The sequence below is a fragment of the Zootoca vivipara genome, chromosome 2 (genome assembly GCF_965207765.1).
Source record: "Zootoca vivipara chromosome 2, rZooViv2.hap1.1, whole genome shotgun sequence".
NCBI classification, from domain to species: Eukaryota; Metazoa; Chordata; class Lepidosauria; order Squamata; family Lacertidae; genus Zootoca; species Zootoca vivipara.
In genome coordinates this window covers 116,123,127-116,134,691 of record NC_142584.1, presented here as the reverse complement: position 1 = coordinate 116,134,691, position 11,565 = coordinate 116,123,127, and the positions used below count along the sequence as shown (strand labels likewise).

Genomic DNA, 11,565 nt, shown 5'->3' with positions numbered 1-11,565 from the left:
GCAATGTGGCTTCATATAGCCATTATCCAGCATTCCTTTTTCGGCCGGATTATTTCAAAGCAGATGTGGGGAGGGGGGGGAGACAGAACCTTCGAATCCCTCCTGCTTTATTTAAGGCCCCCCCTCCCTTCTACTCCCACTCCTGCCTATTTCCACTCCCGCTTGCCCCGCACATGGACGACCCTTAGCCGCTGCCGTTGGGAACCCGGAAGTGCCTGGACCCACCAAGCGACTCTTCCCTCCCCCCCATCAACCCCCAAGCCTCCCGAATTGTTGTTGGGGAGGCGCTGAGGGTGAGTCTTAGGAGGGTGAGGTGGGGAGATTGCAGCAGCTCGGGGCGGCCTCCAGGCGGGCAGAAGGGGGGCGAGGAAGGGGTGAAAGGGACCCCCCTTTTAACCCCCCGCCCCAGCCCCCTTCTCACCAGCCCAGCTGGGGAAAATCCTTCCCACCACCATGCAAGCAATTTCCTCCCCCCCTTCTCTTTTTTGAAACCACGTAGTCTCTGGGCAACGCAGTCAGATGGCCATGGTGCAAATAATAACATTATTACTGTCATCAATCAATCAATTCCACAGGAGTAGGTGTGCTCAGCTCCTCCTACTGCTCCAGACCAGGAATGGGAATCTTGTGGTTCCCCCTATATTGCATGGCTTAGGGCAGATCCTGCCTGTGCATTGAAACACCCATGAAATAACACACATTTTCGAAGGGCCCGGCTTCTCTGCAAGGATCCCTGGCTGGGGGAACTGTAGTTTTCCAAGCAGGCACCTTGCAAGGTCCACCGGGCTATGAGCTTCGTGGGCGACTGGGAATTTATTTTGTTTTTAACCTTACCGCTTTGTGGTGGAACTAAGGTGGGGGGAAAGGTGGGAAAGGACAAAGATCTTCCAACCATACTTGTCTCTCTCGCACCCCACAACCCGTCCCCACAGGTTGTGGAAGAAGCTCAGTGACCCCTTCCAGGCGGCCTCCTCTTTGTGAAAAGAGAAGAAATGGCTCAGGTAGGTGAGGGAGGGGCTGCCCTTGGGGAGCCTCAAGTACTCTATTTATGATTTATGCTGTGTTTGGGATGTTCTATTATGTTATTTTTATCTTTATTCTGTATGATGCTTTGGGATTCATTAGAATGAAAAGTTTGGGTTCCTCTTTTGTTATGGGGTCTATCTTTGCTTTTTCTACATCCAAAGCTCCCTTTAAGTAGGCCCCGAGCTTTGGCTCTTGTACAATATTTCCAAAATTTCCAAAATTTTCTTTACTTGCATGGTGGGTGAAGCAGGCAGATTGACACCCATTTCCTTAGGATTATTTGTGAGGAGTGAAGAGTGGCTGGGGAAACTTAGCCAGATGGGCAGGGCATTATTATTATTATTATTATTATTATTATTATTATTATTATTATTTTCAGGCTCTGGTGTCCTTTGAGGAGGTGGCCATGCATTTCACGAAGGAGGAGTGGGAACTCCTCAACCCATGGCAGAAGGCTCTGTACAAGGAAATCATGCTGGACAATTATAGGAATGTGACCTCCCTGGGTAAGGACCTCTCTACCCTTTGGTTTGTAAGACACTGAAGAGATGAGATTTCTCACTCTTCATTGCTGGACTCACAATTTATTTTGGTGAATAGCACACCTGCCATGCAAAATGTTACATTAAAAATAGCATTAAATATATAAATACAAACAGGTACAGTCGTACTTTGGAGTTCGAACAGAATCTGTTCCGGAAGTCCTTCCAACTTCCGAAATGTTTGACAACCAAAGTGCGGCTTCTGATTGGCTGCAGGAAGCTCCTGCAGCCAATCGGAAGCCATGGAAGCCACATTGGACGTTCAGCTTCCAAGTTTTTCAATCGTTCGGGAGCCAGAACGTTGGACTCCCAAGCCATTCGGGAGCTGAGGTACGACTGTATAGTGTTGAAATTTCAACAGCAGGGATCATTCAGTATTGTCATTCCGGGTGAATTATGTCCTCTCTGGTCCATCGTCCCTAAAGAGAGCTCAACAGCTCTGGTCTCTCCCCCTAAAAAAAGCTCAACAACTCTGGTACATTTTCCCTAAAAAGATGACAATGGACAATGACAATGGGTAGATCGCAGTCTGCTGAGAGTTGGATGTGTCTGATCTATGCTGTAGAGTTCTCTTCATATCCATACTGCCTTATGTCGAGTCAGACCATTGGTTTATCTCAGGCACCCCCAAACTTGGCCCTCCAGATGTTTTGGGACTACAATTCCCATTATCCCTGACCACTGGTCCTGTTAGCTAGGGATGATGGGAGTTGTAGTCCCAAAACATCTGGCGGGCCGAGTTTGGGGGTGCCTGGTTTATCTAGCTCAGTGTTCAGCCGGGGATTAAACCTGGGACCGTCTGCTCGTGGGGCCAGTGCTCCCACACTGAGCAATGGCCCTTACCCAAAAATCTGAACTGGGCAATAGGCATGTTGGCACCCAAGTACGGGGTGGGGGGGGAGAGAGAGACCTCCTCCTCTTGCCAAGAACAGGTTGTGGGAGACGAAAATGGGGATGTTTCAGAAGGAAATGTGTTTGTAATTAGGCCTGCTTTTCCTTTCTCCCTAAGAAGGAGGAGACCCTCTCATGCCCAGGCCAGACCTCATCCGCTGGCTCGAAGAACTGGTTATACTGCCCTGCATGGAAGGATGCTCAGCAGCAGGTAATTGCGAATGTGCTCCTCCTTGCCTGGGAATTGGAGGTTTCCTGCAGTGTTGTCTGGTGCCCGTTGAGACTGGCAGGGCAGCATGGAGGGGGACCCAGCGGTGAGTGAAGTGAGAGCCAATGATGGGCAGAGCCACTCCCTTGCTGTTTGTAAGGGAGAAGGCAGGCAGGCTGAGGTTCATGGGACATTGACCCTTTCACCCTAATGGACCAGCTGCCATGGTTATCTTGTGGACTTCCGAAAATATTTTGGCAAAACCCCTTGCCCAGAGGCGCTTCTGTAGACCTTGTACTCTTGGGGCAGGAGAACAAATCTTCTTGTTCTCCAGGGAGTAGAAGAAAATGAGCAGCTCTCACAATGACAGGGAGGAAGGAGGAAAGGATAAGTGAAGAACCTGTGGCCCTCCAGTCGTAGCTGGCCAAATGATCAAGGATGATGTGAGCTGGGAATTTAGCAACTTCTGGAGGGACATAGTTCCTCACACCTGAGTTAAGGTCCTCCCTGGACAGGTGATTTTTGAACTGGTTCCCTGATAATACAGTAATGCCTCGGTTTAAGTACGCTTCAGTTTGAGTACCTTCAGTTTAAGTACTCCGCGGACCCGTCTAGAACGGATTAATCCACTTTCCATTACTTTCAATGGGAAAGTTCGCTTCAGTTTAAGTATGCTTCAGTTTAAGTACAGACTTCCGGAACCAATTGTGTGCTTAAAACGAGGTACCACTGTAGTGTGTTTGTTTTTTGTAGACTTCTGCCACCTTCAGCTCTCTTCCTTTCTGGAAGTTTGGTTTGTTCTTGCAGAAAATCACAGAATTTTTGGTTCCACCAATCCCCGACAGTTCCTGCTAACCAATATTCCACCCTTGAATAGCTAAGTTAAAACAACACCTTAGTAAATATCAGCCCGGTTTATTTAATGTATGGCAGGATCTGCCTCCTCACTGAATATTTGCATGGGTGATGTCTTTGCTATCTTCTCCACAGCTGTGAATTTGGTTGGTTCCTTCTCCTTAGAGACTCAGTTCTTCACACGCTTCCTTCCTTTTTGATTCCAGGAAGTAAAGATCCAGAGATTAAAAGTGAAGTAGATTCTGACTGCCCCTTGAGTCCCCTGAAAATCTGCTTTGGAGAGTTGGGGGAAGCCCCGGAACCGATTTGCAAGGTCAAGAGAGAGGAGGAACCTTCCATTATGCAGGCAGAAAACCGTCCACCAACAGAACAGCTTTGTTCGATACAGCCCAAAGTGTCAGCAAAAGGAGCCAAGCATCCCAAGCTGGAAGTAAGTTATAAGTTGATTGAAAAGTGTCATTGATATGATAGGAGGAGCTTTCCTGATAAATTGGCTCTTATTGTACATGAAAGCATCCAGAGAGAGGAGAAACTATTTTAATGTTTGGACTGGGAAGGTTATAGCGCAAACCTTTATTGCACATTGAAGAATTCACATAGAGAAGCCGCTTGAAGAGATGTGTGGAGACTTTCTGATCCTTTAAGCTTCATTCACTTTTGTGTTGTTTGTATTTTCACGTTCATATCAAATGTAGGAGCCTCTATAATTGACTATATTATGGTGTCATACAACCTTTTGAATAGACCTCTTGAGTGCAAAGTGGAGGAGCGGGTCGATAGCGACCGCTTACCGCTCTGTCTCCTCCTCGATGCAAGAAAGGATCTATTTTGCACTGACAAACTTGAATTCCCCAGGACCACCAATATGAAGTTGAGGTTCTCACGCATCAGGTGGTCCGATGAACTGGACGAGGAAGTATCTTGAAGGTTACGCCCAGATATATTCCTTACTAGGAGAGACAACCTCTTAAACTCCTCATGCCCTGAAACTAGAATAAACTTGTTTCAGGATCTGATTTCACTTTTTCAACCCTATTTGACCCCCCAAAAAAGGCAACGCGGCATCTGTTATACTTCAACAAATCTAAATCCTGGTTTGATCAGGAATGCCTTGCTATGAAGTGCTTTCTGTTTGGAAAAGACAGGAATTATAGATCTGCGAATCTACCCTTACTCCCTGCAGAGTGGTTTGAAGCTAAATGAAATTATAAAGCTAAAGCTTTGGTTGTATTTTCTTTTTCTATAAAATGAATAGAAATTATTATTATAAAAAACTTAGTTGGTCTATAACAGTGGTGTCCAAACTTTTTTCAAAGAAGGCCAGATTTGATGAAGCGAAGGGGGCCGTTGAGCTTTTCTTAGGATTTTGCCCCAGGAAATAAACTGCCACAGGGGCTAGATTAAACCGACCGGTGGGCCGAATTAGGCCCCTGAAACGACTTTGGACATGCCTGGTCTATAAGGTGTTTCTGGACATTTATTATTATTATTATTATTATTATTATTATTATTATTATTATTATTATTACGACTGCATCAGACCAACACGGCTACGTACCTGAATTTGCAGTGTGATCAGCTTGAGAAGGGACAGTCTGGTACGATAATTCGTTCTTTCCTCTCTAAATTGTTTTTCAGACCTGTAGCAGAGGATCTTCCTGCAACAGCACGAAGGCGAACAGCGTGGAAGCCCTGCTGCGAGATCCCTTTCCTGAGCGCAGTTTGGCTGAGCAGTGCCGTATTAAAGATCTCGGTCCCGACTGCCCTGACCTGTGCATTGTGCAAACCGTGCTGGAGAAAGGCAAGCCGGTCACCCGGAGGTTTAGCAGGGCCTGGTACGACCGGAAGGAGTGGCTTTGCGGGAGCGCCTCGAAAAACGCGTTTCTGTGCTTTCCCTGCTTGCTGTTTGGCGGCGCCGTCACCTGGGCACGGACTGGAGTGGCAGACATGAAACAGATCTCCATAAAGACAAAGGTTCACGAGGAATCTGCAAAGCACAGGGAAAACTGCCTTAAGCTGGCTGGGTTGGGCAGAGACAATGGCACTGAGCCAAAGGACATTGGCTGCGACGCTCACACCAGGAAGCATAGCCAGGAAGTGGAGAACAGGTATGTACTTTCAAAAATAATCAATTGCATAAATACACTCTTGAGATGCTTGTTAGCCTTCAAGTTGCTTCATAGTAAAAAACAACCACCACGCACCCACCTAGCTCTGGCGTTCGAGTGTCTTCTCTTTCCCTCCAAGTGTGTCTCCCCCCCCGCCCCTTTGTTACTCTCCCCATTTCCCCCTCCAGTCCCACTCCTTTTCATTCATACCGCCAGTCTGTACGTTACAGAATTCTGGGCATTCCATATCCTCCAACGTTTCTCCGATGAAAATAGGGACATCCAATTCCATCATATTTTTACTATTTATACCCCCCACATCTTACTGGGTTGCCCCAGACACTCTGGGCAGCTTCCAATATACAGTCGTACCTCGGAAGCCAAACAGAATCCGTTCCAGAAGTCTGTTCGACTTCCAAAACGTTCGGAAACCAAGACGCGGCTTCTGATTGGTTGCAGGAAGCTCCTGCAGCCAACTGGAAGTCTCGCCGGACGTCCGGGTTGCAAAAGAACGTCTGCATACCGGAACACTCACTTCCGGGTTTGCAGCATTCGGGAACCAAAGGTGCGACTGTATAATAAAACATTAGACATTTTTTTAAAAAAAACTTCCCTATACAGGATTGCCTTCGGATTGTTCGAGGGTCGGATAGCACCATACCCTCCAACATTTCTCCAATGAAAATAGAGACACCCTAAAGAAAAGCGGGACATTCCAGGATAAAATCAGAAACTGGGACGGCTTCTTTAAATCAGGGACATCCCGGGAAAATAGGGACACTTGGAGGGTCTGCTATTCACCACCTCTTTTGTAAATATCAGCAAGCAAATTGTAAATAGTCATTAGTCAGAAGAGTGGAAGCTTTGTGTAGCCTGAATTATAGACCGCCCAGTGCAGTCCCTTCTCTGGGGATTTTTTTAATTCATGGGGTGGGGGGAATATTAATAATAATAAAAAACCAAAATAGTGCCACACTTTTAAAACTAAAATACAAAACGCAGCACAAGTGTAAGCAGCTAAAGGCGTACAAATAAACAAATAAATGTAAGTGTAACAGTGTGAGGGTGACTTCTACTATAAATGTAGGCTTGCAGCTGCTAAAACAGACAAGGTCCGGCCAGCCAATTAAATCTAATAAATTGTGGCAGTGGCATATTGCAGTGCAGCAAAACTCAGGCATTTGAAAGTCAACATACCTCAGGCAAAACATTAAAAAGTAAAAAAATACTAAAGAAAAATATAAAATAAGCCACGGAGCTTTCTCTGGTGAGGCAGTCATCTTACAAACTAGAAGCATGTTCAACTGTCCCACTCCCTAGCCTAGAACTCTTCTCAATTCTCCTCTCGCCCCCCCTGATTTCTCACACAACAAATTAACATATTAAGAAATTAATATATTAACGTTAATATATTGACACCAGTGTATTTACATTAATCTTTCGCTGGGGCCCAATTAGTGTCAGCCCCTTCTGTCAAGAGCTTGGGGGTAACCTTGGATGCCTCCCTTTCCATGGAGGCACAGGTTGCAACCACAGCCAAGGTGGCATTTTTCCATCTCCGCCGCATTAAGCAGTTGGTCCCCTATCTCTCTCAACCTGATCTAGCCACAGTGATCCATGCGATGGTCACCTCTAGGCTTGATTATTGTAACTCGCTCTATGCGGGGCTGCCCTTGAAACTGACCCAGAAACTCCAGCGGGTGCAGAATGCCGCGCGGCGAGGCTCCTTACGGGGTCCCGGGTGCGGGATCATATTCATCCAGTGCTTTACCAACTGCACTGGCTCCCGGTGGAGTACAGGATCAGGTTCAAGGTGCTGGTTTTGACCTTTAAAGCCTTATGCGGCTTAGGACCCTCGTACCTACGGGACCGCCTCTCCCGGTATGACCCACAGAGGACATTACGGTCCACAAATAATAACATATTGGAGATCCCGAGTCACAAGGTGGCTAGGCTGGCCTCGACCAGGACCAGGGCCTTCTCAGTACTGGCCCCGACCTGGTGGAACGCTCTGTCTCATGAGACTAGGGCCCTGCGGGATTTGTCATCTTTTCATAGGGCCTGCAAAACAGCTGTTCCGTTTGGCCTTCGGACTGACGCAGTCTGACCCCACGGTTACCCTCCCCTAAGGTTTTATTTATAATGGTTTTATCTTATTCGTAGATTTTTAATTTTAAAATTGAATTTTAACATTGTATTATTCTGTTGTTTTAACTGAATTGTTTCTTTTATATTTGTGTTGATATTATTTGTTGTTAGCCGCCCTGAGCCCGGTCCCGACTGGGAAGGGCGGGGTATAAATAAAAATTATTATTATTATTATTATTATTATTATTATTATTAATATATTAACATCAATATATCAGTATATTAACATCAATATATCAGTATTCATATGTTGATACTGGTATTAATATGTTGTCCTGAAATCTGCAAAGGTGTAGCTGAAGCATGCTATCATCGAGTACATTTTCGTAAAAATTAAATGCACTGGCTTTAGAGTTTTATTTTTGTTCAAAATGTCCCCTCTCTCTTTGTTTCCAGCCCGCCTCATCCCCGTGCTCTGGAATGTCCCGAATACCACCATTTGGTAGACAAGAGAAAAACAAAGAGCCCTTTCTGGGTGCATTTTGGATTGCCTGCCAACGAGAGTGGCCGTCTGGTGTCCGACGGTGTCGCGATTTGCAAAATATGTTCGCACTCGGTATCCGCAAAAGGCGGAAACACCTCCAACCTCGGCAAACACCTCCAGCTCAAACACCCTCTGAAATTTAGGGAGCTGCCTTCTTCGTCCAGAGACGTTTCCGTTCCTTCCTGTAAAAATGCTGCTGGGCCGGCGGCTGCGACGACATCAGCGAGTGCTGTAGTAACTGTTGCGGAAAGTCCTCGGGAACAGCAAAACACTGCGTCGGATTCTCAGCCGCTCAATCCTAAGAGCTCGAGATCCTGTACTCAGGCAATCACAGAGTATCTGGCTACGTGCCTGGAGCCTTACAACACAGTGGACCACCCCAAATTTATCCAGATGGTAAACGCTCTGAAACCGAAATATCCGTTGCCCGGTAGAAAATACTTCGCCACCGCAGGAGTTCCAAAGCTGTACAAGGACACGGTGGTAAAAATGAAGAGAGAACTGTGCCGGCTAACTAAGACTGAACTGGCCATCACAACTGATTGCTGGACGTCTGTTGTTGGCGCTCCGTTTGTGGCCGTGACGGTACATTTCATTTCGGACGAGTGGAAGTTGACCGACGCTTGCTTGGCCTGTAGACATTTTTTGAAGGAGCCCAGTGCAGCCGTTCTTTGCGAAATGCTGAGAGACACCTTATCGGAGTGGGGCATCGACGTGAAGAACGTATTTTGCAGCACGACAGTTAACAGCGCCAATATTCTCAAAGCGGCCCGGCAGCTGGGCTTAGAGCACATTTCTTGCTTTGCTCACAATATAAACGGCGGGGTGAACCGAGCTCTAAACCTGACGCAGCTGAGAAGGGCAGTCGGAAGGCTGAAAAGGCTACAAAGCAGTATTTGCCGTAGCTGGAAAATGAGGCGGGACCTCACCAGAGCTCAGGAGATCCTCGAGATGGACAAGGTGGGCTTGCCAAGCGCTTGTCCCACAAGGTGGTGGAGTCTGCTCAAACTGTGCCGAAGGTTTCTCGAAAACCAGCTCCCGCTGTGCAAGGTACTTATGGTTTATCCGTCTAAAAGACATTTGATGTTGGAAGGGGACGACGTCTCGGCTGTCCAAGACTTTGTGTCTGCAGCTGCCGTGTTAGAGGACCTCACCACGACTCTAAGCGGAAGCAGTTACGTCACGGCATCATCTGTCCTGCCTCTTTAGAGGCAAATTAAGAAAAGCCTCCAGCCCGAGGAGGGAGACAGTGTGCTGTTGAAGGACATGAAATGTGAAATTTTGGGTGCGCTGTCGGAAAAGTACGATAGCGCGCCCACCGCAACCACTTTAGGCCTGGCCTCATTGTGTGACCCGAGGTTTCGCCTGCGTTTCTTGGAGGCTCCCGAGGCTGTCAGGCAGGAGGCTGTAAAGAAGATGACGGACTTGCAAGAAAGCCTGCGGGCTGCTTCTACGGGGCCCAATACTTGCCCTGCTCCACCCAAAAAAAGGACGTTGGCAAAAATCTTTGGTTTAGAGGCAGAAGAAGAGGGCCTGGCACTGGCGGACGATGCACCGAAAGCAGAAAAAGAGCTAAAGGAATATATGGCTATGCCGAGAGTGAGCTTCGATGAATGCCCTCTGATGTGGTGGAAGGCAAATGAGGCTTCCTTTCCGATGTTGAAGGTGCTTGCAAAGAGGTTTTTGGCTATCCCAGGAACAAGTGTGCCATCCGAAAGCGTGTTCAGCACGGCTGGCAATGTCCTTCAAAGACAAAGGGCATCTCTTTTGCCAGAGAATGCAGAAATGCAAATTTTCCTTGCAAAAAATATAAATTTCATTCAATAATATTATTCTGCTCTGTAAAATGTCCATTCTTTCTGGTTTATAAAAGAAATGCAAATTTCCCTTGCAAAAAAATGTATATTTTGTTTATTTTATTTTATTTTTTCTGTGAAATTTTATCCATTCTTTCTGGATTGGCCTGGTTTATAAAAGAAATGTAAAGAAAAATATAAATTTTGTCTGACCATCCTTTGTTCTGTAAAAAATTATCCATTCCATTCTTTCAATTTTGCGCTAGTTTAGAAAAGTAAATTAACAATCAAGTAACTGGTGTTGTAGAATGTATGCACATTCAACTAAGACTCAATAGTGAATTATATTTGAATATCTAAAAGTGTGACACTGAATTGGCTTTGTAATTAAAGTTTTAGAGAACATTCTCTCACCTTACAGTCATATGACAGTCCACACACTCCAAACATTAATTTAGTTTTCCACCTGTGTGAATTTTTTAAAAACAACTTAGATATATACAAAATATACAAAAGAACAATAAACACAATATGAAGGGCGAGGTGCAAAACAGAAACCAGCTCACAGATTCTGAAAACAATGCGTACTTGTTGTTCATTAACATTCCTTCTTTTTAATTTTCATCACAGATGATGCTAAATAGTATTGGGGGGGGGGATTAACCTAGGATACCCCATCCATAGAAGGCCATGTATATTTCACAGAATCATAGAATTGGAAGGGGCTCTCTGGGTCATCTAGTCCAACCCTTGCAATGCTGGACACTCAACACATAGTTCCTCATCCAACTTGAAACCATACCAGACCCAGGTTAGCTTTGCAAATGTGCTAGTAGTTTTATTGCTGCGCCACTAAGAGGGGATAACCAGCTTCTTTAGAAGCTGTATGTGGAACAAAGCAGAACAACATTACATAAAATGAATCTCTTGAGCATGGATTGCAAAGGGCACACATTTGTTAACTTCTCCATTAGTGTGAGGCCCCAGATTTGGCATCGGATGTCTTCTGATCTCCCACAATGGTTAGAATCATAGAATCATAAGAGTTGGAAGAGACCACAAGGGCCATCCAGTCCAACCCCCTGCCAAGCAGGAAACACCATCAAAGCATTCTTGACATATGCCTGTCAAGCCTCTGCTTAAAGACCTCCAAAGAAGGAGACTCCACCACACTCCTTGGCAGCAAATTCCACTGCTGAACAGCTCTTACTGTCAGGATGTTCTTCCTAATGTTTAGGTGGAATCTTCTTTCTTGTAGTTTAAATCCATTGCTCCGTTTCCGCTTCTCTGGTTAGATGGGCAGCTGCCACGGTTCCCCACCCCCAAGATCTTTGTATACACCGCCCACCCCCATTAAAAAATGGGGGGGGGTGCCATTTGCGGGTCACTGAAAATGTTTGGGAAACCATCAGAATACACATTTCCAAAAAAACAGTTACCTTTATACAAGTCCGCCACGTGTGGAAGTAAGTGCCTATCTACCTCTGTGAATTCTCTGGTGGCGAGT

At 46.0% G+C, this 11,565-nt stretch overlaps 1 protein-coding gene across 1 annotated transcript; it reads left to right on the top strand.

Moving 5' to 3' along the window:
• The first annotated feature begins 143 nt into the window (after positions 1-143).
• Positions 144-10,260, top strand: LOC118081162 (E3 SUMO-protein ligase ZBED1-like). The gene is given in 7 exon segments (XM_035107429.3): positions 144-293; positions 933-1,001; positions 1,406-1,532; positions 2,578-2,670; positions 3,729-3,952; positions 5,161-5,630; positions 8,175-10,260. Coding segments are annotated over 6 exon segments (2,838 nt in total). The 5' UTR covers positions 144-293; positions 933-992; the 3' UTR covers positions 10,090-10,260.
• Positions 10,261-11,565: the final 1,305 nt, after the last annotated feature.